Genomic DNA, 26,648 nt, shown 5'->3' with positions numbered 1-26,648 from the left:
TACCGGGCTCCATGCGAGAGGTCGCCATCACGTCGCTGCTCAAGCCAGGTAAGGATCCACTGGATGTGGGCTCCTACAGGCCCCTCTCATTGCTCAACTGCGATGTTAAAATTCTCGCGAAGGTCTTGGCGGTGAGACTAGCCGAACTCATGCCCGTTATCGTGTTGCCTGATCAGTCGGGATTTGTGCCCGGCCGCGCTACCTCTCACAATCTTCGCACTTTGTTTTCGCTTGTGTCGACCATTGATCCCACTGTCCCGGTTGCCGCTATCTTTCTTGATGCCACTAAGGCGTTTGACTCTGTTGAGTGGGGCTACCTTATTGATGTTCTTTGTCGGATGGGTTTCCCCAGGATTTTCATCTCTTGGGTTAAGCTTTTATATACTGATCCGATGGCGAGGGTAGTAGTGAATGGGGTGCTATCCCCCTCGTTCCCTCTCACGAGAGGGACCCGACAGGGTTGCCCCCTCTCACCCCTCTTGTTTGCTATCGCCATTGAGCCGCTAGCCTGTAGGATTCGGCAGTTTCATCAGCAGAGTGCCTTTAATTGTCTTCAGCGGCAGGTCGGCATTTCTTTATACGCCGATGATGTCACACTCTATGTCAAGGACCCTGAGAACAACCTTAATTCGCTCCTGCGGGAGCTGGTCGCTTTTGGAGGTGTCTCCGGGGTTCATATCAACTGGCGGAAATCTCAATTTTTCCCCCTCACCGCTGCGGTGGCCAGGTTTCCCCTTGACTACCCTCTGGAATGGTGTGACTCGGAGCTGCGATATCTCGGTATTGTCATATCCTTGGACAGGGGAGACGCGGTTCGGCTCAACTATGGTGTGGCCATTACTAAACTGGCGGATGATGTCACCAGGTGGATGTCTTTGCCTCTCTCCATGGCCGGTAGGGCGTCTCTTATCAAGATGGTAGTTCTGCCCCGCTTTCTTTATCTCTTTCAAAACCTCCCATATCATCCTGGTGCTTATTTCTTTCGTAAACTTCGTTCCGAGCTCCTGCGGTTGTTCTGGGGGGGCAAGCAGCCACGGGTGGCCTGGGCCACCCTTACGTTGCCTTATGCTGATGGCGGTTTCGACGTCCCTGACTTTGAACTTTATTATCTCAGCGCTCAGGCGCATTATGCCTATCACTGGATGCGCCCCACGCCGTTCATGCCCCAGATTGCTGCTGAGCATTGGGTCGCCCACCCGCTCCCACTGGAGGGGATGGTTTTGGGCAAGGTGTCCGATGTGGAAACGCCTCGCACGACGGTGACGTGCACGGTGGATGCTTGGAAGCGGGTGGCTCATTTGCTAGGCGTTTCCTTTCTCTACTCGCCGGCCTTGCCTCTGTCTTATCATCCGGATTTGTCGCTGTTGTTGGAGACGGGGTTTCAGCGAATGTGCAAGCGGCTGGGTATCCTCACGTGGGGCGACTTGTTTCATGAAGGTACCTTCCGTACGCAGGCTCATTTCTTCGGTGCGGCTGCTTGCTCCCCTCTAGACCTGTTCTACTTTGTCCGCCTGCGGCAGGGCATGCTGCGTGCTCTGCTACCAGACTACCCTTCGGAGCCTGGGGTTACCCTCCCCCTCCACGTGCTGTTGGTTTCAGATGGGCGACACCTGGTGTCGAAATTATACGGGGCTATTCGCCGACAGCGATCGGTCCCGGCCAATCGGGTGCGCGAGCAGTGGGTTGCCGAATTGGGTGCTCCTATTACAGACGAGCAGTGGAATTACTGTTGCGGGCTCACGGCCAATGTTTCTTCTAGTTGTCGCCTTAAAATCATCCATTACAAGTTTGTTCAGAGGTACTACTATACCCCGGCGAGGAAACTACGGTTCCATTTGGCGGAGGATGACAGGCGTGCTAGGTGTCGGGCGGAAGGCGCTGACTTTTTGCATTTGGCTTGGAGCTGTGCGGGGGTATTGGAATATTGGACTCAGGTTCATGAAGCCCTGCAGGTTATGGCGGAGGATGGGGTGGCGTTTGACCCCTTGGTGATGTTACTTGGCTTCTCTAAGGACGTACCTGCCTCTCACCGTAGATTTGTTGACGTGGCCCTGCTGCTGGCTAAGCGTAGGGTTGCTTGTTGCTGGGGTCGTGGTAGGGTGCCCCGCTTTCAGGACTGGGTGACTGACCTCATTTACTGTCAGGATCAATACAATATCTATTCTGACTTGATGCCTGTTCGATGCAGACCAAAGGACTTTTGGAGTCCGCTCCAGGTGTACCTCCTGACCAGGGCTGTGCGGGACTCTGATTCTGAACCTGGGGACCGCGAGGGGATAGGTTGATGACAACATGATAGGCTGTGACTTTACACAACACCTGCTGTTCTTCCGATATCGGGGGGGGGCTGACTGTCTCCTTTTCCTGCGAGCTATTGGGGGGTTGAAGTCTCCCTTACGACTGGTATATTATTGGGAATTCAGATTTTATCCCTGTGCGGCACCTTTATTTCCTGTGTTCCTCATATTTGAGTCCCCATTTGATCTCCGCTAATGTAATGTATTCTTACTGCATTGTCTTATTGGCTCGCCTGCCCATGCTGGATCATTGTATTCTAACCTCTACTGCACATTTCGCTATTGCTCCTTGTATTGACTGGTGCCCTGCCCTGTACTTCCTTGTTTATTTTTTTTTGCTCTCTTGGCTCTGACGTACCACTGTAATGGCCATATGTGACTGTCTGTTTTGTATGTACACTTCCCTTGAACCTGTTTGTCTCCAAATAAAGGTTTTAAAAAAAAAAAAAAAAAAAAAGGGTTCTTGAGGCCTACTGTGGGTCCGTATTACTTAGTTTTGTACCACACTGTTTAGTCTGGTGCCATATTGACCAGTGTTGCGCCATCTGGGTATCCAGAGTGGTGCCATTTTGTCTAGTGTGGTGTCATGTTGCTAAGCTGGTGTCATATCATCCATTGCTGGGCCATTGCGTTTTGTGTTGTGACGTTTTGTCTATTGTGGTGTCCTTCTCTTTAGTGTGATGCTGTGCTGTTCATTGTGATGCCATGTTAACCAAAGTTGTGGCATGTTGTTTAATATGGTGCCATCACGTTTTCCACTGTGGCTTCATACTTTCTAGTGTAATGTCCATGTTGTGTTGTGCGTTGTGGCTTCATGTTTTAAGTTGTCCAAAGCAATGCTATAATGTGGATCTCTGGTGTTGACCTTGGTAGTATGCTGCCATGTTGTCTGGTGGTGTGTTGCGTTGTCCTGTGGTCCCGGTATTTGACAACTGTGTCCACTGGCAGACTCGGAGTGGAGAAGGTCCATGCGGTAAGTCGTGAGGAGGTGACACCATGAGTTGCCCGCACCGGGTGACACCAACCCTAGTGACGCCACTGGGTAAAACAGCATGCATCTGTACACTTCTAATAGCCCATACTCTCTTTGCAAAAACATACCTTTTCAATCTATTCTGAAGGGGTAATAAGCCTTTTAAACACCTGGCCTCGACCTCAGTCCCACGCCAATTGACTGACATTTACATTTAAAATCAGACACTGCATGAATTGTATGGTATGTATAAGTTGGCACTATGTAGCGACTAAGTGAGGCGAAGCGTGCCTCTGGGCATGTGTTTCTAGTAGTCGAGCTGTATGGTTTGAAAGATGTCCATAAAGTTGAGCCCGATCGGGAGGATGCATGGTGTCCATTTGGGGTGGTAGTGCCTGGAGGATGCAATGTTGCTGGGCAGCGGTAGTAGAGTGAATGGGCGGATGGGTGCCAATATCAGTGTCGGGAAATTAATAAACCTACCGGACTTCTGTAAACCAGGAGAGACACAGCTGTTAAGAGACAACTTTAAACAGCCTGCTGACGACAGATACCCGAGCACCGTCAACACAGCTGCTCGACCAGCACGTACACAATGAGATCAGTTCCTTGTGAGCGTCCCTTAGATTTAATGCTGCATAAATTCAACATTTACACACATTATTTACATGTGGAAATCATGTACATGTTTTGTTTTAAAAATTGTGTCCAAATAAACGTAACACATTCAAAATTGAGCTCAGCCTAATATAAGCCAAAAAGTGTGAATATTTTCAGTGAAGCAGGCAGCCGCAGACAAAGAGCCAGTAAGGCAGCTCAGTGGGTTCTTGCCTCTGCTGTAGATCGATCTAGCTGTGCTTCACAGATTTGAATCCAGGGAAAGCTAACTCAGCCATTTTTACTACCAAGGTCGGGAAAAGGAGAGGTATTGAGTTTAGTATTAGCTCTGTCAAGCCTGAAGCAGCACACATTACAGAGCACCGTTGGCAGTGGTGGCCATTGGACCCTGGCAGCTATTACTGCAGTGGTGTAGGCTGACAGAGCCGAAGCCTGGAGATCGTCACAGCCCACTATACATTTCTCCGTCAATGTATAGGCCCTCCTTTACTTATGCTACTGTGAAATTTTCAGACTGCTCACACTGATGTATCTGACCAATCACGAGGAGGCACTCCTGGCAGGTGATGATAGGCCTTACAAACAACTACATGAAACAACATTTGCAGGTCTCTCCCCTGCCACAAAAGAGGCCTGCAGAAAAATAAAGACCTTGCAGACAGGCCAGTTCCTTTCCCAGTTTGTACGACGCAGGCTGTCGGACACATTTGCTTGCCCAGGCTGTACGACTTGGTGTCTTGCTTGTTGGCCTGTTCTGTTACATCTCTCTGATGCTTGGATACTACACCTTAGGCTGCCCCACAGCGCCCCCAGTGGCCTGTGCTGATTCATCTCATCTTCCTCCTTGTTTCACAGTCTTCTGTCTTCATTGGTCCTGTCCTTGGACAACCTTTGCCACTAATATTATCTTATCTCTTTGTCACCCACTCTCTGCTCTCTGGCACGGTCTTGTATTAGTGAAGGTTGGTTTGAAACATAGTGCAGCTCTTTGTCGCCCTGACTTCTCTCTATTATCCAGCAATGTTGATAGATGCTGAGCTGTCTTCATTAACATCATTTCACTCTCACCCCTACCTTCTCTCTATCAGCACTCCCTTTAAAATTTAGTTGAATGTCATTATCACACTTCTGTAAAGCCGTCTTTGTTCCTTTCTGCCACACTGTATATCAGCAGTCACCGAGTTGGCTTTTAATCATATCGCATTACTTCATTGGGGTTTCTTCTCGTTCACTGTTGGGTTGGCTTTTGATAGTCTTATACCGCCCTCTTTCCCCCCTCTTTTCTCTGGTGTGGTCCATCGGCAGATGTTGGGTCAGCCTTTGATCGTGTCTTGTGTGGTCCTCCATGCTCCCACTCTTCTGTGGATTGGTTCATTGACCGCTGTTGGGTAGGGTGTGTTTGAAAGACGGTGCAGAGCTCACTGGACTTTAAGGGCAGACACTGTACCCTCATTTTGCATTTGCAAGTGTTTTTCTGCACATAGCGGCCACCCACATACAGCCACCTACACACACACAGAGCCACCTACACACACACAGAGCCACCCACACAACCATAGAGCCACCCACACACACACACGCAGAGCCCCACACACACAGAGAGCCACACACAGGGAACAGGGGGCAGGAAAGCAAGCACAACGAGGGAACAGGGGGCAGGAAAGCAAGCACAACGAGGGAACAGGGGTCAGGAAAGCAAGCACAACGAGGGGGCCGTATTTTTGGGACAAGGCCACAACATATGAAGTAGATCACCTATGTTAACTTATCACAATCTCGCCAGCGGAGCGAGGCGCACTAGCACTAGGGTATTATTTGTGTAGTTTCGCCAGATGTATATACCAGTCCTACAGTAATTTAAAATGTGTTTCTTTGCCAGAAAAGTGTGGAGTGCCTCGTTTGCTCCCACCTTAGGTGTGAATATTGTTGATCTGAGATTTTCATGAAAGTCTTATAGTCTGAATTCAGCACCTGAGCGTAATACAACAGAATGTATGAAGCTCTGGTTATACTGAATAAGAAGCTACCTATGTTATGCCATCTATTAATGTAATAACTGCACTTCCACAATTGCTTTATTAACCTTCCTGCTTTCTCAACTTTGCTTGAACATGCACAATTTTTCCCCTTTTAACTAGCTGGAGACCCTTGTGGTTGTTGAAAGATTTAAGATCAGCCTGTAACTCAGTCTTGAGCTGGGTGGGTGACCTCGATTACAAAGTGGCTGTGCCAGATGTCCCATTATGACCCCTTTTGCCTGTCTCCCCTTCAGACGCAGAGGGCATAAAACTGGGGGGTGCTCAACCCTGCCAAAAAACTGAGGGGTGACCCTAAGAGCACAGCTGCCATCCAATCAGGGGTGGGATGCTTTGGTGTGCTGGTCTGGTTTTCTGGGTGCATTGGCTCAAGTTTTTCTCATGTAATTGATAGGGTGTCTTGGTAAGTTGCTTTTATGTGAATGTCTAACTTATGACTGCACATTCCTTTCAGTGTGCACTTGCTTCAGTTTACTTTTTGAGTCACTGTCCAGTTTGCTGGATGTATTGCTTTCATTTTTCTTTCATTAAACTGTTTGACTTGCTTGGTGCTTTTATGTTGGTGCCTGCATTCTGAAGTGTACTCTTCTTCAGTTTAAATGTATGTGACTGGCCTGTTGACTAGCACCCTGCTTTCAAAGTGAAGGTTCACAGGTTCACACTTGCTTTAGTTTACTTTTGTATGGTTGACTGCATGCACAGTTTTGCTGGATGCATTGCTTTAAGTTACTACTTGATGCATTGCTTTCAGTTTGCTTTCAAGTAATTGCCTCTCATTTTCCTAATGCTTTGTGAAGGCTGTTTCCCAACTGCTGTGCAACTTCTTCTACTCTTAGAGCTGAGATTTTCATGAAAGTCTTATAGTCTGAATTCAGCACCTGAGCGTAATAGGACGAAATGTATGAAGCTCTGTGGTTATACTGAATAAGCAGCTACCTATGTTATGCCATCTATTAATGTAATGACTGCACTTTCACAATTGCTTTATTAACCTTCCTGCTTTCTCAAATTTGCTTGAAAATGCACAATCTTTCTTCTTTTTTTTTCAAAATTTTCTTGGGGGGGGTTATCCCCCCAAACCCCCCTTTTGGGGTTCGGGCACGCTCGCTCGCCACGGTGCTGTATGCAAATCACTTTGCGCCCCACCACTTTGAAATGTCACCCACCACCCCTGTTTTTCTCAAAACATCAGTGTTTGTGATTTCTGAAAATACACAACCTCTAACCTTGAATACAAACTTTCAGTTCTGACATGCTTATTTCAAGAAAGGGAAAGGATTGTAATTTAGTAGTCTGGGCTGGACAAATGGGAGCCACATGTAGCTCACAAGCTATTTGTTTGGAAAAAACTTCTGTTGTAGTTATTGCTATGTAAATCATTTTACGGCAGTCTCCGTTTCGAATGGTTTATTTTGGACACTCGCCAGGGAAATAATACAAATATTCCTACTCTGGCAGCAATGTAAAAACAAATCCTATATCATTGTTGACCGTGCATTCCCTGTCCTTGCTGGCATAACTGGTGTTTCCTCTAACAGATTATGCATGGAGGGCTATTCAGTGAAGATGGCATCACACTTGAAGATATTCGAAAGATTGACAGAAACCGCCAGCCTCCAGACTCTGGTGAGTTCAAAGCAAAAGTGTTGTGGTGACTTGAGATTCAATGCTTGTTAATTGGATGCATTTGAAGAAAAGATTCAGTTTCTATTTGATATTCCTCACGGAAATGGCCCATTTACTATGTTATTGGGGCAGCGTGATGCAGATTTACAGGGCATCGCATTGGAGGGCTACTTTTGGGAGCAGTTGCATTGGTCGAAAGGAACTATTAAGAACATGCAGTTGTGTGGCAAACCCACATGGGTGAAAAAAGAACTACACATCCCATGAAGCACAGCACTGGCTTTTACTCACCTAAGAATAATGAGGTTACAGGCAATGACTGCTTCATTTGTTACATACTACCTTTGAGACAGGAATTGTTATTCCAACACACGTCCAGCATTGGACTGCTTTGTTTATGCAACTGATCAAGGTTTCCCTCTGTGAATAAATCCACCTGTCGAAGAGTGCACGTCGCTTGGGGGCAACTCTTTAGGTTTTTATATGTATGTATGTGTGTGTTTGAAAAATTTAGGAAGAACTAGGGGTATGTGCATAGTACGGAACAACTGCTTGATGCAGAACAGCTGTGATTCTTTTTTTTTTAATTTATTTTTATTGAACAAAAACAAATAAAATACATAAAATAATTCTCAGGTGAATGCATTTGGTTCCAACACACAGTTCAAAGTGGCACAATACAGAATCAAATACACAATGGTCAATACTAGGTTCCAGTGGATTCTTGCGGTTCCAGGTCTAAACCTGACCTGGGCGGCTCACAGATTTCCCCCCCCGGTGGCTATTCCACGCCCCCCAGATCTTACCCCACTTCTGCGGGCAACCCCGAGCCACATACACTGACCTCTCTCTGAACATACACCAATCAAGGTCTTCTGCCCATTTATTGATTTGGGGCAGCTGGCTGGCTCCCCAATGTTGAGCGATATTACGTTTGGCCACCATATATGTTAGCGTGACCCACTGTTTCTGGTACACACTTACATTGGATGGTTCCCACACATTCAACAAACTTCTCCGGGCTTCTGGCGGCATCTCCACCCCCAACACTTCTCTCAGCTCATCATGAATCTTTGCCAATTATGCCTGTATCACATTGCAATGCCAGAGGGTATGCATCAAGGTGCCGACTGCTCCCCACTCTCTCCGGCAAACTCCACTCTCAGCGCTCCCCATTCGTACCAGACGGGGCCCCGTTATGTAGGATCTATGCAGGATCTTTAGCTGCACCAATTGGAGCCGCATCTCGATAGCGACTACCTTGGGGGAGGACACCGCCTCCACCCAATCCTCATGATCAAGTTCTAGCACATCGTTACTCCACTGAGCTCTAATCCTCGCTAATGGGTTCTCGGAGTTGTTGACCAATTTCCGATATATCAATGAAATGGTTTTGTCCTGAATATGCCCATCCTGTACACGGTCCTCAAGAGGGGATGCCTCCGGGAGTTCCGTGTCTTCAGGGACATGAGTGGTGAGAGCGTGCCTCACCTGTAGATATCGGAAGTATTCATTCTGATGTAGACTATACTGCTCCACAAAGGACTCAAAACGTATGCACCGAGTCTTTCCCCCACACATCCTTTATCCGGGTAATTGCAATAAGGTCCCATCTATCGAATCCCTTGGTCTTCCATAGAATGCCCAACCTCTCAGAATTCAGTAAAGGGGTGGCTAGTGTCAACTTACCCTCCCACCCGAGACTTTTATTGGCTGCGTGCCACACCTGTGTCACATGTGCAGTTGGACCAGTGAGAGGAAATCTCCCAGGCCTAGAGTACAGAGCTCTACAATCATCCCACCGGGGACTTGGTCCCGGTCCATGGCATAGCCCGGGTCTCCTGGAAGTCCATTAACAATGTGGTTCACTGCGGCCAATTGGGAGGCCCAGTAGTACTTGCGCAAACCGATCCCGCCATCATACCACGGGAGGGTCAACTTGTTGAAAGCAATGCGGGCCCCGCCATCCCAGAGGAGCTGCCTCTGGAGAGCTTCTATCTCTTTGAAGTACGCGGCCGGGATCACTGACACAACATCGACAGTCAAAATATCGAGAGGACAAAATATCGAAGCAAAAATATCGACTGCAAAAATATCGACTTCCTATCTTCAAACAGGTAAGTACAAAAATATCGACTTCAAAATATTGTGTAAAAAATATAGACTGCCAAAATATCGATTTTTTTAAATGTCTTAAAAGTAATATAATATTAAATTAATTAGAACTATAATTTGGAAAACATATACAATATTTTTACTGTAGGATAGCGAAAGGGTTACATTTACTGTAACGACTCCAGTGAGTGCAACAGTAGGTAAGCTTTGGATAGCGTAGGGGTAAAAATTTACTATTCCCACTCCAGCGAGTGCAACAGTAGGGGAAGCGTTGGATAGCGTAGGGGTAAAAATTACTATTCCCACTCCAGAGACTGTAACTGTAGGGAAAGCGTTGGATAGCGTAGGGGTAAAAATTACTGTTCCCACTCCAGACAGTGCAACAGTCGGGAAAGCGTTGGATAGTGTAGGGGTAAAAATTACTATTCCTACTCCGAAGAGTACAACAGTAGGGAAAACGTTGGATAGCGTAGGGGTAAAAATTACTATTACCTCTCCAGAGAGTGCAACAGTAGGGAAAGCGTTGGATAACGTAGGGGTGAAAATTACTATTCCCACTCCAGAGAGTGCAACAGTAGGGAAAACATTGGATAGCGTAGGGGTAAACATTACTATTACCACTCCAGCGAGTGCAACAGTAGGGAAAGCGTTGGATAGCGTAGGGGTAAAAATTACTATTCCCACTCCACTGAGTGCAACAGTAGGGAAAGCGTTGGATAGCGTAGGGGTAAAAAATTCCTATTACAACTCCAGAGAGTGCAACAGTAGGGAAAGCGTTGGATAGGGTAGGGGTAAAAATTACTATTACCACTCCAGCGAGTGCAACAGTAGGGAAAGCGTTGGATAGTGTAGGGGTAAAAATTACTATTCTCACTCCAGTGAGTGCAACAGTAGGGAAAGCGTTGGATAGTGTAGGGGTTTAAATTACTATTCCAACTCCAGTGAGTGCAACAGTAGGGAAAGCTTTGGATAGCGTAGGGGTAAAAATTACTATTCCAACTACAGTGAGTGCAATAGTAGTGCAAGTAAAAACTTCTTATTTAAATATAAATAGTAACACCAATTACAAATTAATTAAAATATTTTACAATTGTGTTAAATATATTCAATTTAAAATACAAATAAAAATTATTTAATAATAAAAATTACCTACTAATACTAATTATTTACCTAATAATAATAAAATATTTAACAATTTTAAAGTATTTTGAAAAATTAACTCGATACATTTTTTATTCAAAAATGTAATTGCTTACAATTAAATTACTTCACAAGCTATTCCCCTAAAACACACAACCCACTGCAGAAATTAATTTAATGAAAGTAACCTAATTATCAATTAATCAATTACAATGAAGTACAAAATATATTTTAATTAATTACAAATGAATAATTAATTTACTATTCATTCTAAATAAATACCAATAATTAAAATAACATATTTATTTAATAATGAAATTACTTCCCACCCTATTCCCCTATAAACCCACAACCCACTGCAGAAAATAAATTACTAAAATTAACATTTATCAATTATTCATTTACATTTAATTACCAATTATTTTTTATTTAATTGCCAATCAATTATTAATAATCAATTACGTCTAAATAAATACCCACAAATTAAATTACATATTTAATTAATTATAATAAAATTGCTTCCCACCCTATTCCCCTATAAACCCACAACCCGCTACAGAAAAAAAATTCATAACTTTAACATTTATCAATGAAAATTAATTACCAATTATATTTTAATTGGAAATTTTAATTAATATACAATTCTAAATAAATACCAATAACTAAAATAACATATTTAATTATAATTAAACTACTTCCCACCCTATTCCCCTATAAACCCAAAACCCGCTACAGAATTGTTACACAAAAATTAAATATTAATATTTACTTACCTTAAATTCGATATTTTTGTTGTGTATATTCTGTCTAGTCGATATTATGTCCATTCGATATTTTTGAATCCATATTTTTGCTATTCCAGTCTATATTAATTTTTTTCTAGTCAATATTTTTGTAGTCTATATTATGTCTAGTCGATATTATGTCTGTTCTATATTTTTGACTCGATATTATGTCTAGTCGAAATTAAAAACTCAATATTTTGACTAGTTACCACGCGGCCGGTACCGGGTCCATCGAATTCTGTAAAGCATACAGAAACCGGGGCAGCGCCATCATCTTGAAGAGAGCGGCTCTTCCAAGCGAAGAGAGAGGAAGGGTTTTCGAGCGCTCCACATCTCTGCTACACCTGCTCAATGGAGTAACTAGGTTACTGCCATACCGCAGCTTTGGGTCAAGCGTAATGTATATGCCCAGTTACTGAAACCCTGTTGTCTCAACGCGAACAGGGCACGACTGCGGGATCGCCGGCAGATCGCCCCCCACAACAAACGGCACCGACTTGGCCCAGTTAATGACCAGTCCAAAATACCTGCTAAAGATGACCAGTACATCTAGGAAGATCCGGAAGGACTCCTTGGGGCTAGTGAGATAAAGCAGCACGTCATCGGCATATAGCAAGATTTTATCTTACCAGTCCGGAGACCACCGCAGACCCCGGATCGACCTATCCCATCTAATCCATGCAGCCAATCGCTCCATCGCAAGTGCGAAGAGAAGCGGAGACCCCTGTCTGGTGCCCCTCCCTAATGAAAAGTCGCAGGACTTGCAATTGTTGACGACCACTCTAGCCAGGGGTTTTGCGTATAACAGGCGCATCCAACTGATAAATTCACTTCCAAAGCCCAGTTCTGCCAACACAGCAAATAAAGACTGCCACTCCACTCTATCAAAGGCCATTGTGGCATCTAGGGAGACTAACACAGTTTGTTCATGTATTCTCGAGGCCCCCCCGAGGACTCCGTGCAGCCTGCGCAAATTCAGCACCGTATTGCGGCGTGGCATGAACCCTGATTGATCAGGGTGAATCAAAGACGTTATCACCTCGACCAGCCTGGTAGCTAGAAGTTTCCCCAATATTTGGGCTCTGCGTTAAGTAACGATATGGGCCTATAGGAGGAGCACCGTGTCTCGGGCTTGCCCGCTTTATGAATGACCACTATGTTTGCCACACGTTTATCATAAGGAAGTTCGCCACTCTCCCTACTCTCCATAAACATGGCGCGAATATGAGGGGCTAGTTTATTCGCGTTTAACTTGTATAATTCAATAGGTATCCCATTGGGGCCAGTCGCTTTACCCGATTTTATCTGTCTAATCGCTTGGGAAACTTCGTTATCTGTCAGTGCGGAATCAAGATAGCTCCTGTCCCCCTCTGACAGACAAGGCTTGACTATATCCCTAATCATCTCACCGTTCTCCACTTCCTTGAAGTCACTGCCGGCCGCATAGACTTTCTGATTCGCCCGCCACCGCCTGTGGAACCGTGATCATGCGCGACTCCGGCCCTTCCAATTCCGGTACCAGCCTGGACGCCCGCTACTCATGCTCAAGCCAAGCAATCAATTTGCAGGCATTATCACCATGTTCGTATAAGCGCCTCTGAACAGCATTGAGTTGCGTCACTGCTCTATTTCTGACTTAACGCTCTATATTCTCCTCTCAGAGACGCAGCAGATGGTCCGCCGGCGTATGCGCCTTAGCTATCCTTTCCATATGCATGACTTCCGCCTCTATCTGAGCTACTTCCGCCTGAGCTCGCTTCTTCTTCCTTAACACTAAGGATAACACTTCACCTCTTGCTACAGTCTTAAATGCTTCCCATAGGGTTTGGGCGAAGTCATCCGAGCCCTTATTCTCTATAAAATAACGATCTGACATCCGAAGGACTTCTCTCTTAATGGCAGGGTCTTTTAACTGCCAGGCACCAATGGGAGCCACCCTGCCGACTGCTGGCAGCTCCAGAGTGAGATTCAGCCACAGCGGGGAGTGGTCAGAAATTCCCCTCCCGAGATAGTTCACCTCATGGATCATAGACTCCATCGCCGCCGGAAGCAGCACATAGTCCAGCCTAGACAGACTACCGTGGGCTGCCGAGACATGGGTGTAGTATGTAGATGTCTGATTACATACTCACTAACTGTCCACCAAGCCCAGAGCGTCCAGAAAGTCAGACAGCCATTTCTGCGCCTGCCTAAGCCCTTATTCTCTATAAAATAACGATCTGACATCCGAAGGACTTCTCTCTTAATGGCAGGGTCTTTTAACTGCCAGGCACCAATGGGAGCCACCCTGCCGACTGCTGGCAGCTCCAGAGTGAGATTCAGCCACAACGGGGAGTGGTCAGAAATTCCCCTCCCGAGATAGTTCACCTCATGGATCATAGACTCCATCGCCGCCGGAAGCAGCACATAGTCCAGCCTAGACAGACTACCGTGGGCTGCCGAGACATGGGTGTAGTATGTAGATGTCTGATTACATACTCACTAACTGTCCACCAAGCCCAGAGCGTCCAGAAAGTCAGACAGCCATTTCTGCGCCTGCCTAGGCGCACGGGGTGGGCTACGATCCATCTCACCATCTAGCACAGAATTAAAATCACCACCTAATACTAGATCTCCGAGAGGTAATGAGAGGAAGACAGCACCCAAATCCTGATAGGTCTCCGTCTGGATGCCGGGCGGCACATAGATAAACAAGAGAGTGACCGTCCAGCCCCATCTGTTACCGACTAAGTGCGTCTCCTGCAGTAGTATCACGTCTGGGGAATGCCGCCTAATGAGCTGACTAACCATCCCTCTATTGATCTTGTCACCCAGGCCATTTACGTTCCAACTCAGCACTTTTATCCCTTACCCTCTGCTATTCTGTGTCACAGTGCCTATGCAAAGTGCGCATCGCAACGTTTTCATCACCCGATACTAAAAAATAATCACCATACCTCACAAAATAAACCACAATCACACCACAACACATACAACCACACACCCACTAACCCACCCCCCCTCCCTGCATTTGCCAATCCCCAACTCTGTGTGCCTGTCGCCCCACACTCTAACTAATCAACTATCTACATGTAGATCTGAGGAGGAGTACAGCACCCGCTTCCCCATCTCGCCCCCAGGACATTTACACCGGTATCAAATATCTATCCAGGGAAGCGTGCCTCTAAAAATGCCGCAGTTTTGATGTCTAACCACTTCACTTTCTCACTCGTTTTGGTGAGGTCGGGCGGGATCAGATTGACCTCTATGGTCTCTGTGTCCAGTTTGTGGTCGAGCGTCTCCATCTTTTGTCAGAGTGATGTTTTGACTCCGTCTATGGCTGCCATCACATGGTGCAGCGTGAGCTCAGGTGGAGGGCAGGAGGCCTCTGCACTTCCGTTTTGCGTACGACCAGACTCCATAGATAAGCCCCTAGGCTGCGTATAGCGATCCAACTTGTTGGTTTGGACATAATGGGGCCCCCTGGTGGACTTGGTTTGCTGCTTCTCCGCCTCAGGCTTAGTCGCCATCTTGATACTGGGAGCAGGACCGGCCACTCGGTCTTTCAAACTTGCTACTATGGCCGCAAGTGGCGACGCAGACAGCCAGCTGCTCTCTAAACCTCTGTCAGGCCGATCGCCGACATCCACCACCAACAACGCAGCCAGAAGACTGGATGACCAGCCAGGTCAACGTCTACGCCCGCCCTCCGGTTCTTCGACACCCTTCCTGCGCGGCAGTCCGCTCCCAGAGTAGTTCGCTGTATCCACCTCTCAGATTGCGGTTGCAATCAGTACACTGTTGTGCGGGCTCACCAGCACAAAGTCGTCGCACTCCTCAGCAATATGGTCTGGTCAAAGACGATGGCCACGCCCCCCAGGTCAACTCTTGAGTCGTGGGCATCCTCTCCATAGACAATTCTATTACGACCATCTCTCAGTCTTCAAGATCAGGGTATCTCCGACAGCCCCCTTCCCCCTTATGAGTCTCTGCCATTGCAGCTTCCATCTTCGCTGTGGAGACTGAAGAGCTCTCGTTAGCCCTGGCTGCAATGTACTTGGAGCAAACCTGTAGGACCAGGTCACGCCCAATTCATCAGAGTCCCACTTTGTGGCCGGGTCTAGTCGCTCTGTCGGACGCGCCGATGCGCCACATCTGCATCAGCCCAACAAAGAAAGAAGGGGGCCCCCTCCCCGCCAATTAGGCCAGCGTCTCGCGTCCGCGCCACCACCAGAAGCGCCCGGGCTCCACTCCAGACCCGCCGGTCAAGGGGTCCAACTCCACGGGCAGCCGTCTTTCTTCCTGCTCATTGCAGGGTGTGCCGACTCACAGCGCCACCGCTGGAGAGGGCAGCAGCCGCTGCACCATTAGGATTCTCCCCTCCTCCTGCCGCTGGCTGGTGAGCGGAGGGGGGCCAAGCCGCGTCCGGGTCGGTCGCGATTTGTGGCAGAAGTGGGGCCGGACTGGCGGCCTCCGGCTATCGGCCCGGTTATTGATCAACTGTAGCCGGGGTTAAATCCAACTCGAGACCCCGGCTTCCTCACGATGTAGGCCCCGAACTCGCCGACCCTGTAGCTCGGCGGCGCTGCCGCGGATTCGGCCGCGGAGCGTCGCGATCAGTACCGCTTCCCTTCTGCCTCAGAATTTCAGGTTACCGGTTCAGGATTTCATGTAGGATATTTCCGGCGGGGGTCTCGGGAGCTCCGAGCTCACGCGGCCATCTTGGAAGCGCATGAAGCTCCTCCTACCGCTGTGACCCTTTTTAGGCAAAACCCCCCATCCCAGAGTTGAGACAAAAACAAACCCAAGCTTTGGTGACTTTGTTCACTTTAAATTAAATAGAAAAGGTAAATACACCCTCTACTAATGGGAAGGCCTGTGGGGGGGATGGGATTCCTAATTATTTTTCAAGAAGTTTCTACCAGTTCTGAACTCGCAAATTTTTAACCTTGCTAATAATATTTTAAAAGGGAGCTATACTCACCATCATTTAACCCCTTCGGTGCGTTGGACGGCTGTGGGCCGTCTCACGCACCAGTGCTCATGTGCGTTGGACTGCCCTCAGCCTTCCGATCACATGGCACAGGGAATGTCTCTCATGCGGGCAACTGAGGTATTCCCCCCCACCCCCCCCCCCAAACTCTCAGGAGCTGGGGAAGAGTTTCCCTAGCTCCCGAGGCTGTTTGTTTTGTTTCCATGAAATGGCGATCAGCGCGCACGTCACGGTGAAGTCATTTCAGTGAAACCAAAACTGAAATTGAGTCAAGAGTCTCATTTCAGTTTCGCTTTCTATGTGCTCAGGGGGCTATCGTGGCTCCCTGAGCACATAGAAAGTCAAGAGAGGTATCGTTGGAAAGGGAAGTCTCCCCTTTCCAATGGTACTCCTCACTAGTGGATCCCTGCTTGGGAATCGCCCCTGGAGGGCGATCCCTAAGCAATGATCCACCCACTAGGCACCAGGGAGGGGGGGAGCGGCCTTTTGGGCAAGGGCCTTTGCCCCCCCCATATTAATTTGGGTACACCCAGTCTTTCTGCTCCCCCAGGGGGCATATGGGGGCAGCAGTCTCCAATCTGCCCCCCAGGGTGGCAGAAAGCCCACTAGATACCAGGGATTTATTTTCTAATCTGAATTAGGGGTGGGGGCTGCCCAATATAGGCATGCCATTGCTCCAGCCGCAAAAGTACAGTCTTTCTGCAATGTCAACAGTTCTGCACTTTGGAATTTCCAAAGCGGCACACGCTCGGCGATGCTTTTCGACACAAGTGGTTTTGCAGTCTTCTATACGCCTATACCACTTCTACCCAGAGTGCTGAAGAAGATCAAGCATGCCCGGGCACAAGCCGATGCCCATGCACAGTATTGTCCAAGGAAGGAGTCGCCTATCTTGTGACTACAAAGACTTCTAATGCATAGTGTACAACTCTGCAGCTCATATGTCAAGAACAGATGCATACTGGTAAGTAGCATTTTCCATCCTGAGCTCTTACACATGGCCATCGATTCTCCGATCAGACTGCCCCTTCGGTAAGATCTTCTGCCTCAGCAACAGGGGACGGTCCTCCACCCGAACCGGTCTAGCCTCCAGCTCCTTGCTTGGAGATTGAGCGGTGACAGTTGTCAGCTTTCGACCTTCCTCCCGAAGTCTGTAACGTTATCTTGGCAGCCAGGCCTCCCTGCACTAAAACGGTATACGCCTTAGATGGAACTAATTTGTGGCATGGTGTGCAGCAAAGGCTGTGGATCCCCTTTCTGCACCCCTTTCAGAGGTTCTTCTCTTCATTCTTTCTTTGGCCCAGCAGGGCTCTGCTCTGGGCACTTTAAAAGGCTATCTTTCTGCCATTTCGGCCTTTCTTCGGCTTCCTTAAGGACATTATTCACTTGTTTCCTCCAAGTACTTTTATAAAGCCCTAGTGGGACTTGAACCTGGTTCTGACCTACCTTATGTGCGCTCCTTTCGAGCTGCTGCATAACTGTCCTCAGACTTTTGACTCTTAAAACTACCTTTGTGGTTGCCATCACTTCTGCTCACAGGGTAAGTGAGCTTCAGGCTCTTTCTTCCAAACCTCATTTTCTGGCTGTTCATCTGGACAAAGGTGTTCTTCGCCCTAGACCTTCTTTCCTTCCCAAAGTGGTTACCTCTTTTCAAATAGGACAGACCATCACTTTGCCCACCTTCTTCTTGTCCCATATCCATCTAAAGAGGAGGGGAGGCTCCACCATCTGGATCCAAAATGTGCGCTTTCATTCTATCTGGATCGCACAAACCATTTCCGTGCGGATGACTAGCTCTTTTTTTGGCTATGTGGGCGCCAAAAAAGGTCGGGCTGTACAAAAACGAACCATCTCTTGATGGGTCGTTCTTTGCATCAAAATTTGCTATTCCTTAGCGAAAACGGAACCTCCATTGGGGTTGCGTGCCCCTTTCACCAGGGCGACGGCAGCTACTACTGCTTTGGGACTACTTCATGACCTCTGCCAGGCAGCTACGTGGGCTTCATTGCACACGTTTGCCAAAAACTACTGCCTGGACGGCCAAGTCTGGAGAGACTGCTTCTTTGGCCGTTCAGTTCTCCTAGTCTTTCTGGTGTGAGCTTGGTTCACAGACCCCCCCCCCCCCCCCCCCCCCCCCTGGGATTGATATTGTTGGGGTATCTATTCTAAGGTGAGGAATCCATAATTAATTGTCTCTTTCAGATGAGAAAGTTACTTGCCTTCGGTAACGATATATCTGTAAGAGATATAGATTAGTTAGGGATTACTCACCGCCCCACCCATCCTCCTTGTTCTGCAAACTGACTTCTAGGGTAAGGGGCTTCCCTTCAGGGCCCTAGTTTTGTACACCAGTGGTCAGTGTCTGCGCTTCTGGCATGGACTGTAGTGTAAAGAACTGACATCAGCGCGCAGAGGCAGCATCTAAGTATATACAGTGACGTCATTCTGGCGACCACGTCGCCTGCAATGACGTGGAGTCGACCAATGCCGCCTACCGATGTGCAGGAGTACTGCTGAAGAATAAATCTCCGGATCCAGTCTGACGCCTGGGCGTAATTCTAAGGTGAGGAATTCATAACTCATCTGTCTCTTACAGATATATAATTACCGAAGGTAACTTGTTCATTTTCACACTTTGTCATCAGTGACCCTCTCTTGTGTATGTACATTTCCTGCCTCCCAACATTCCAAACACAGGGAATCTTTTTTAATAGAGCTGACACCTCACCCTGCCATGTTGCATGCCTCTGGGGGTTGCCTGACTATGTCCTATAAGTGAAGGAGTTCTTAATGAGTATCTGTATGCAGACTGGTGTGCCCTAGGAGAAGGGTAGGAGCTTGAGCTTGCTCTGACTGATTGTAGTCCCTAGCAATGTCGTGAGTTAAAAGCGCTGTCCAAGACCCTTTCTGGTATTCGCTGGACCCGCCCTGCCTCTGCGGAATTTGTGGTGTTTGGCACTTGCGCCCAGTGACATTTTAAAGCAGTGTGTCTTGCCATGATGACCTTGAATAATTCTTAAACAAATTGTATTAAAGACTGTTTTCCATTAATTAAATTTTAATGTGGCTAATGTTTGGGAGTCTATTACATTTTGCACAGAAATGTTTGTTTTTCAACACCATGTCACATCCATTAAAAAAGTTTCTTTTAGATTCAAACAAGACCTAGCATATGCAAATTGGATGGGGATTACAAAGATTATTTACAATAATATTAGTGAGCTGCTGCTGTATATTCTAACAATGAAAAAATGCCACTATCCTTGAGTATTAAGAATGTGTACCAGTGTTCCTGTGCACTCAGTGACGTGGCCAAAGAGGGCATGAAAGAGCTGAAATTGAATCCTGAATCCAAAGCTGCCCGAACAGGGGCCCTCCGATTACGTTTGGCCCGGCGCCCAAAATCCTTAGATGTCCCTGCTTTTGCCTTTTCATTTCCTCGCCAAGAATGCTGCCACATTGTACTTAAAGCTTGAGGCAGGTGCCATATCACAACCAAGATTTAAAATCATTTTCTTTCCAACCAGGGAAGTTGAGTTCTTCATGATATCGAAATACCTATCTTTAAAGGATGTGAATATACCCATACTGCAGAACTAGCACTGAAATGTAGTTTTTCCTTTTGATTGATTTGTTCCTGGAACAATGCCATCCATTTGATTTATTGCTTACCCTAAGTTTTCCCAATAAATACAAACGTTACGAGCAACATGGATATAAAAGTGGAAAAATGTAAATGTTGTCACACAGTAAAAATCACAAAATCGGCTTAATACTTAACAATTTCATAGTAGTAAGAGTAACCGAAATAATGTACTCTACTGTCCAGGGTGTATTCAATGCTTTAGAAAACATGTTGTTGAGGATAGTTCGGCCATTAGGCTCCTGCAATGTCCGGAAGGCGAGATATGCCATACTTGCATGTCATGGTATCTTTTCCTGTGGTTCTCTTACTTTAAACGGACGCTTCCCCATGTCAGTGTGGGTGTTCAGAAGGAATATATGCCTGTGTCTCAGTAAGAGGAAGCAATGCCTTCTTAATCTGACCTTTTAGACATTGAAAAGTGCTCTCCAATTCTGAAGCAGCTATTTAAGGAAATTAAGTCTAACAGGGACAGAGTATGAAGATATTCATTGACCATTAGAGATGGGGCGAAGGCCCAGTGTAAAAGACTCCCTTGTTCCTCGTTTGTTTGCAGTACTGTGCTCATTTTGTTTGCACGTTAATAAATGCTTGTTTTCTTATTTCAGGGCCTATGTGTGATCTGCTTTGGTCTGACCCACAGCCACAGGTGCGTTGAATTGCCATATTACAAAAACCATTGACGATGGAGAGTTAAATTGAACAATTAAAAAGTAGCTAGCAGCCAATGAAGGCTTCTGATGGACACTTCTAACTGCAGATACCTCACCTTTAGAATACCCCCAGGTGCCAGAGTGGATCCAGAAGATGTAAACAAGTTGTGGGCTTTGTTCCGCCCTGGAAGTGACAAAGTAGTCGTGTATATAATTACCTTCCCCATGTGTTGACGTAAGCTTCATTCTGCACCCTCTTATGTGGAACCGGAGTTCGCTCCCAAATTAGTACTCACCCGCTAACAAGTTTATTATTACACATTTTGATTTGTTCCCCCAGTTTACTATGGAACAATGTAATCTTCTAAAATGCCAGGATTTAAGCCTTGTCTGAACTGTTGCAAATAAATCTGTGGGGCTGATACCCATGAGGTGTGCTTCTTGTGTCTACATTCAGGGCACGACTGGAAGTCCTGCGAGGGGTGTGCCCTTATCAATTCGATGGCAATCTGGGTACGCAAAGCAGTACGTCGCCAAACAAAATCTGAAGTCTTGGAAATCCTGCTGCTGCTCGAAGTAGAGTTCGCGGACTTGTTCCTTCGTGCTGTTTTTTTTTCTTTGATAGGTTTTCATTGCGGTCCAAGTCTCAAAGTCTAAGCGGAAGCACAAGAAGGCCAACTAGGATTAATCTCCTGTGTCACCACTTACTGCTTGTGAACGTGATGGTAGTGGAGGGTGGCTAGCTGTCTCGCTCCCGGTACATTGCTGAGGAGTTTTTTCCACAGCTGATCCTAATTTACCATGAGTTTCCGAGTCCGTTGGTGAAGTCGCAACAAATTTAGGCCTTTAAAGAGGCTGTGTTGCAAATCTTTGGCACTCTCATCATTCTGATGCACCTTTAGGCTCCAAGAATCAATGTAGGACTCCAGTTTGGTTACTGCCAGCAAGTCTACCCGCAGCATGGCACCAAAATCCATGCTACCCCTCTGACATGGACGCTGGTGCCGGATAATGTTATAGTCCTTTCTGACTCCAAACCAAGTCCATCTTGGCCCCCATAGATGCCATGTCTCATTTTTACCAGTGATTCCATCCCCAGTTGATTCTGACCAAGGTAGAACCATGCCTTTGCCACAGAGCTGTGCCCCAACAACTATACTGTTTCAGCAGTTCAGGGTCAACCAGTCTTTGGAGGTGACAGTAAAGTTGATGGATATGTTATTTCCACAACACTATGATGCTGGAAACCCGTACATGGACTTGCAGGAGTCTTGTGGGCTAGACATTTCCCCAGACAGTAGTTGTGTCCTCCCCCTGGCTATCAACGCAAAGGTATGTCTCCTTTGCTGTGATGATAAGATGGGCAGAGATGTATTGGACTTGCAGCTACCAAATATGGAAATCACACCTGTCTTGATGGAGGTTTACGACCAGGGCAGACCTCCTGTGAGCTACTATTAGCCTTCAATAAAGCCTTGACAGACACCCTAATGGGCACATGGTCTAAGCCTCATTCCTGCCTGCTAGTGAACAGGCAGTTTGCTATGCGCTACCCTGACCTCTTAACGCAACACCCAATGCCAGAAAGTTTGGTGATTTAGGCTTCCAATTACCTCCGTTATCCTCCTACGACTAACCCTGGTTAGCATTCCAGTCAGTTGGAAGCATCTATTTGCTAGGAAGATATTCACCTGCTTAATGGGGCATGGTTGGCAAGATCTTGCTGGCAGTCCGTGAGGAAGTTCAGGTCAGCCTAGTTCCAACCATTCATGGATAGTAGGGGTACGTCAAAATACGGGATTCCTTCAGGACTGGACGCACACAACTGCTTGGAGAGGGGCAACCAGCACTAGCGTAGTGCTTCAGCTTCTCACTTGTATGAGAACCACTGGCTTCTCTGGGGACGTCCAGGGCTCTTCAATAGACATGCCATACGATGGATCTTGCCTGTATGGCTTAGAGAGATGATTCAGCATGTGGATCACATTGCAACTTCAGAGTCAAAATCCTTGTATCACAAGTTCTGCTTTGAACTTACTTTTGACTGGTTAGGCAGTGGTGTTTATGCATACATGAAATACCTCATTTGTGAGGTCTGTTCAAAGCTTGTATACTTTTTGTCCATGGTGTGGGTATTTTAAAGGCAGCTAGGGTTTGTAAATTACTGTAGACGGATAGATGAAAATGCTAAATATGTCTAATTTTTGCTTTAAATAGTGCACAAATAGTTCTGTGCAAGAAAATGTGTTTTTTTTTTTCTTCTCTAAAAATTGTCTTAAAACATTTGCTGGGCTGAAATTGTCCAATTATCACATTTCACATAAAAAACTGATCAAAAGGGCAAACATGTTTTGGTAGTTGTCTGTTTTTCAGTTTTCATATTCACACTTGAATGAATGAAATTAAATGAAATTTGGTTTGTAGAGCGCATGGCTTCCCGAAAGCGTCCCAGCTCTTGCTTAGGGAACCCGTCCTGGTATTCCCCTGCAAGATAACCCATTACTGGGCATCCCCATGGTGAAAGCCAGGCATCCCGCTGCGAGGGGCCATTGTGGAGATTAAGCAAGCTATTGTCCAGAGTTACAGAGTGGGACTCCATGATTGGAATAGGCACCGAGGCGAGAATTGTCAGGTCCGGGACATTTTTGAGCCCAAGACCCGCCGAGGCGGGGAATTGAACCCTGGTCCGGGCCAGACCTCTGCATCAGGGTCTGCCGCTCCAACCACTTGAGCCACACTTCTTCCAGTTTGTGGGGAAAATAAACTGAGAAATGGCCCATTTTTGTAACCTAGTCACGGTTTCCCTAAGGACAATTCTCATTGAATTTACAAAGAACTAATTGTAAATGGGCAGACCTGAGAATTTGTCATCAGGGTTTACATCTTTAACTTTCTATATCCAATTTTGAATCACATTATTCTCCTGGTAGTGATTCTTCTAGATGACTCTCCTAGTTGTAGAGATGTGACTTTGATAATCCATTCAAAAACAAGTGATACCCAAAGTCAACAGCTAAGTAGTGGCTTATAGTGATGATTCATTGTGGACATGCACTTCCCCGATCAGTAATTCAGGATACTACACATAGAAATGTGGTTTAAAAGAAGGCTATAGATTTCTCAAGAATCTGACTTCAGAGATTGGTATCGCATACCTCCAGAACTCTGGAAGTCATCTGATCATGAGGGAGGTTTACCCTAGATTGTTGGGTATAGTTTGAAAGCACATCTGTTTGCTAAGCTTTCTGTTACCAATTCTTTCTAACATGCATACAGTGAGCTTCGGCTTTGCTCACAGGAGTATTTCTCTCTCATTTCATACTATTGGCTGTATTCCACGTCCTTTGGAGCGCTAGCATTCCAATGCATGTGGAAAATATTGCATCTCTAAAAGTGAACTCAACCATTACACATTACAGTGTTGAGCTCATAAATACTTTGTTCACAAAATGCAATTAATTCTTAGTCTGGCGAGACAGCATTACATATTGGTACCAATACTTTAGAATGTATATAGAGTGGGCTTTCAGTTCACCTAGAGGACTGTTACTCTCACCTCATGCTGTTGGTTTTGCATTGTATTGTTCTACCTTTCAATAATTGCTTCCATTGGAATGAGTGAGGTACGATTATGCATGTGATAGGTATACACAGTCATAATAGTATTCGACACATTCAATATCTTATGGTCTGAATGCATTTTATACAAGAGCCAGTCTTTTTGTTGTGCTACTTTTTCCCAGCATTGGCAAAGGCTTTAATGTAATTTATTTATTTATTTATTTGCTTGTAGAGCGCCTGGGTCAATTCCCGAAGGGATATCTCTGCGCTGTTGCTTGCATTTAGGCAGTTTACTGTATGAATTGAAGCTGAAGGGGGGAGATTAGATAGAATTTATGGCAAGGTAAAGAGGTAAGTTTTCAGTTTTTTCCTAAATGGTTCTAGATTCCTGATCTGTTTCAGTTTGGTGGGTAGGGAGTTCCAGAGGATAGGTCCTTTATAAGACAGGGCTCGGCCTCCCTGTCTGGCTCTTCTTATCTTAGGGACCTGTAGCAGTAGATGGCTGCTAGAACGTAGTGTACGGTCAGGGGTGTATGGTACAAATTTTTCTTTTAGATATTTGGGGCTAGTACCAAACAAGCATCTGTGTATCATGTTACAGATTTTAAATTTGATGCGCTGTTTTACAGGTAGCCAATGAAGTTGGCGAAGTAAAGGGCGGGAAGGCGTTCTGGGAGGGGCATTGAGGGCCAGTTTTGCTGCCGTATTTTGGACAACCTGAAGCTTATCTAGCTGTTCTTCATTTGCCGATAAATATAGTCCGTTGCAATAGTCCATTCTGCTTATTATAAGGGTTTGGATAAGAGTTTTTCTGTGATTATCTGGCAGAAATGGAAAGACGCGTCGCAGAAGCCCCACCACATGGAGGCAAGCACCTGCCACTTGTGTGGTGTGCTCCTTGAGCAGGAGCGCCTGGTCTAGCTTGACGCCAAGGTTTTTCGCTATTGGTGTAGGGTTAGGAACAGGGCCTAGCTCCAGGGGCCACCATTCTGGGGACCAAAGAAGAGTCGCCCCTCCAAACAGCATGACCTCGGTCTTGGACACATTGCATTGAAGAAAATTTTGAGCCATCCAATGTGCTACTGCTCTCATCCCGTTAGCAAATGATGATTGAATTGCCGGTGTGAGAGTTTGAAAAGGAAACAAAAGCTGGGTGTCATCAGCGTATGACACCGGAGTGAATCCGAAAGATCTGATCAGATTAGCTAAGGGGGCCACATAAATGTTAAAAAGCGTGGGGCTAAGGCATGAGCCCTGTGGCACTCCCTTAGTTAGCACTCTTGATGGAGAGGAATGAGAGCCCAGTCTGACACCTTGAGTTCGGCCAGAAAGAAAGCTTTGCAGCCATGATAGAGCCGTTCCTCCTACCCCCGCATCACTCAGTCTTTCGAGAAGAAGTTCATGTGATACCGTGTCGAAGGCAGCGGATAAATCTAACCGCACTAAAATCACTGATCCCCCCTTGTCCAGTGACATCCTGATGTTGTCGGTCACGGAGAGGAGGGCTGATTCAGTGCTGTGATGGGCCTAAAATCAGATTGGGATGGGTCCAGGCCCTCCGCTACCTCGATGTATTTCGACAGGTGGGTGTTGACATGCTTCTCTGTGAGTTTACTGAGGTAGGGTAGGAGGGAGATGGGTCTGAGGTTTAATAGGTCAGACCAGGGTAGTGTGGTATTTTTCCGAATGGGGTTGACTACTGCTTGTTTCCACTCAGTTGGTACCTGTCCTTCGCTAAGGGATTGATTTATGATGGTTTGTATAGATGGGCCTAGGAAGGAGTTTAGAGGGGCCATCATTTTTGCAGGTATGAGGTCATTAGGGGAGCCAGATTTTATATGGTTAGTTAGGAGGGGGAGGTCGGTGTTGGACACTGGGGGAAAGGAGAGTAAAGATAATGTTTTCTGTTGCGATGCAGTGGGGACAGGGTAAGCACAGTTGGTACTAGTGGCTTTCAAGATTTTATCATATATGGTGTTGATTTTACTCTCGAAACAGGGATATCTCATTACAGAGTAGCAGTGAGAAGTCATCCGAGCTTACACAGGCTGTAGGTTTTACAAAGGATTTAAGTATCTTATATAATTCCTTCGAGGAGTTACCTGCCTCTGACAGTTGTTGGGCCAGACTATTTTGCGAGCCTTTCTGATGTTTTTATAGTATTTCGATTGAGCTTCTAAATAGGCTTTCCTATCCTCTACGAGGTGCGACCTCCTCCATTTTGTTTCT

General features: G+C 46.4%; 1 protein-coding gene across 1 annotated transcript in view; it reads left to right on the top strand.

The window, feature by feature from the left end:
* The window catches only part of PPP5C (protein phosphatase 5 catalytic subunit), a 349,815-nt gene that overhangs the window by 300,071 nt on the left and 23,096 nt on the right, over positions 1 to 26,648 (top strand). The window contains exons 9-10 of the mRNA XM_086938408.1: positions 7,463 to 7,550; positions 20,814 to 20,854. Coding sequence (XP_086794534.1) covers positions 7,463 to 7,550; positions 20,814 to 20,854 — 129 coding nt within the window. The remainder of the gene's footprint in view (positions 1 to 7,462; positions 7,551 to 20,813; positions 20,855 to 26,648) is intronic.

The sequence above is a fragment of the Lissotriton vulgaris genome, chromosome 9, assembly GCF_964263255.1.
Source record: "Lissotriton vulgaris chromosome 9, aLisVul1.2, whole genome shotgun sequence".
NCBI classification, from domain to species: domain Eukaryota; kingdom Metazoa; phylum Chordata; class Amphibia; order Caudata; family Salamandridae; genus Lissotriton; species Lissotriton vulgaris.
The sequence above is the reverse complement of the archived record's forward strand: the minus strand, read 5'-3'. Positions and strand labels throughout refer to the sequence as shown.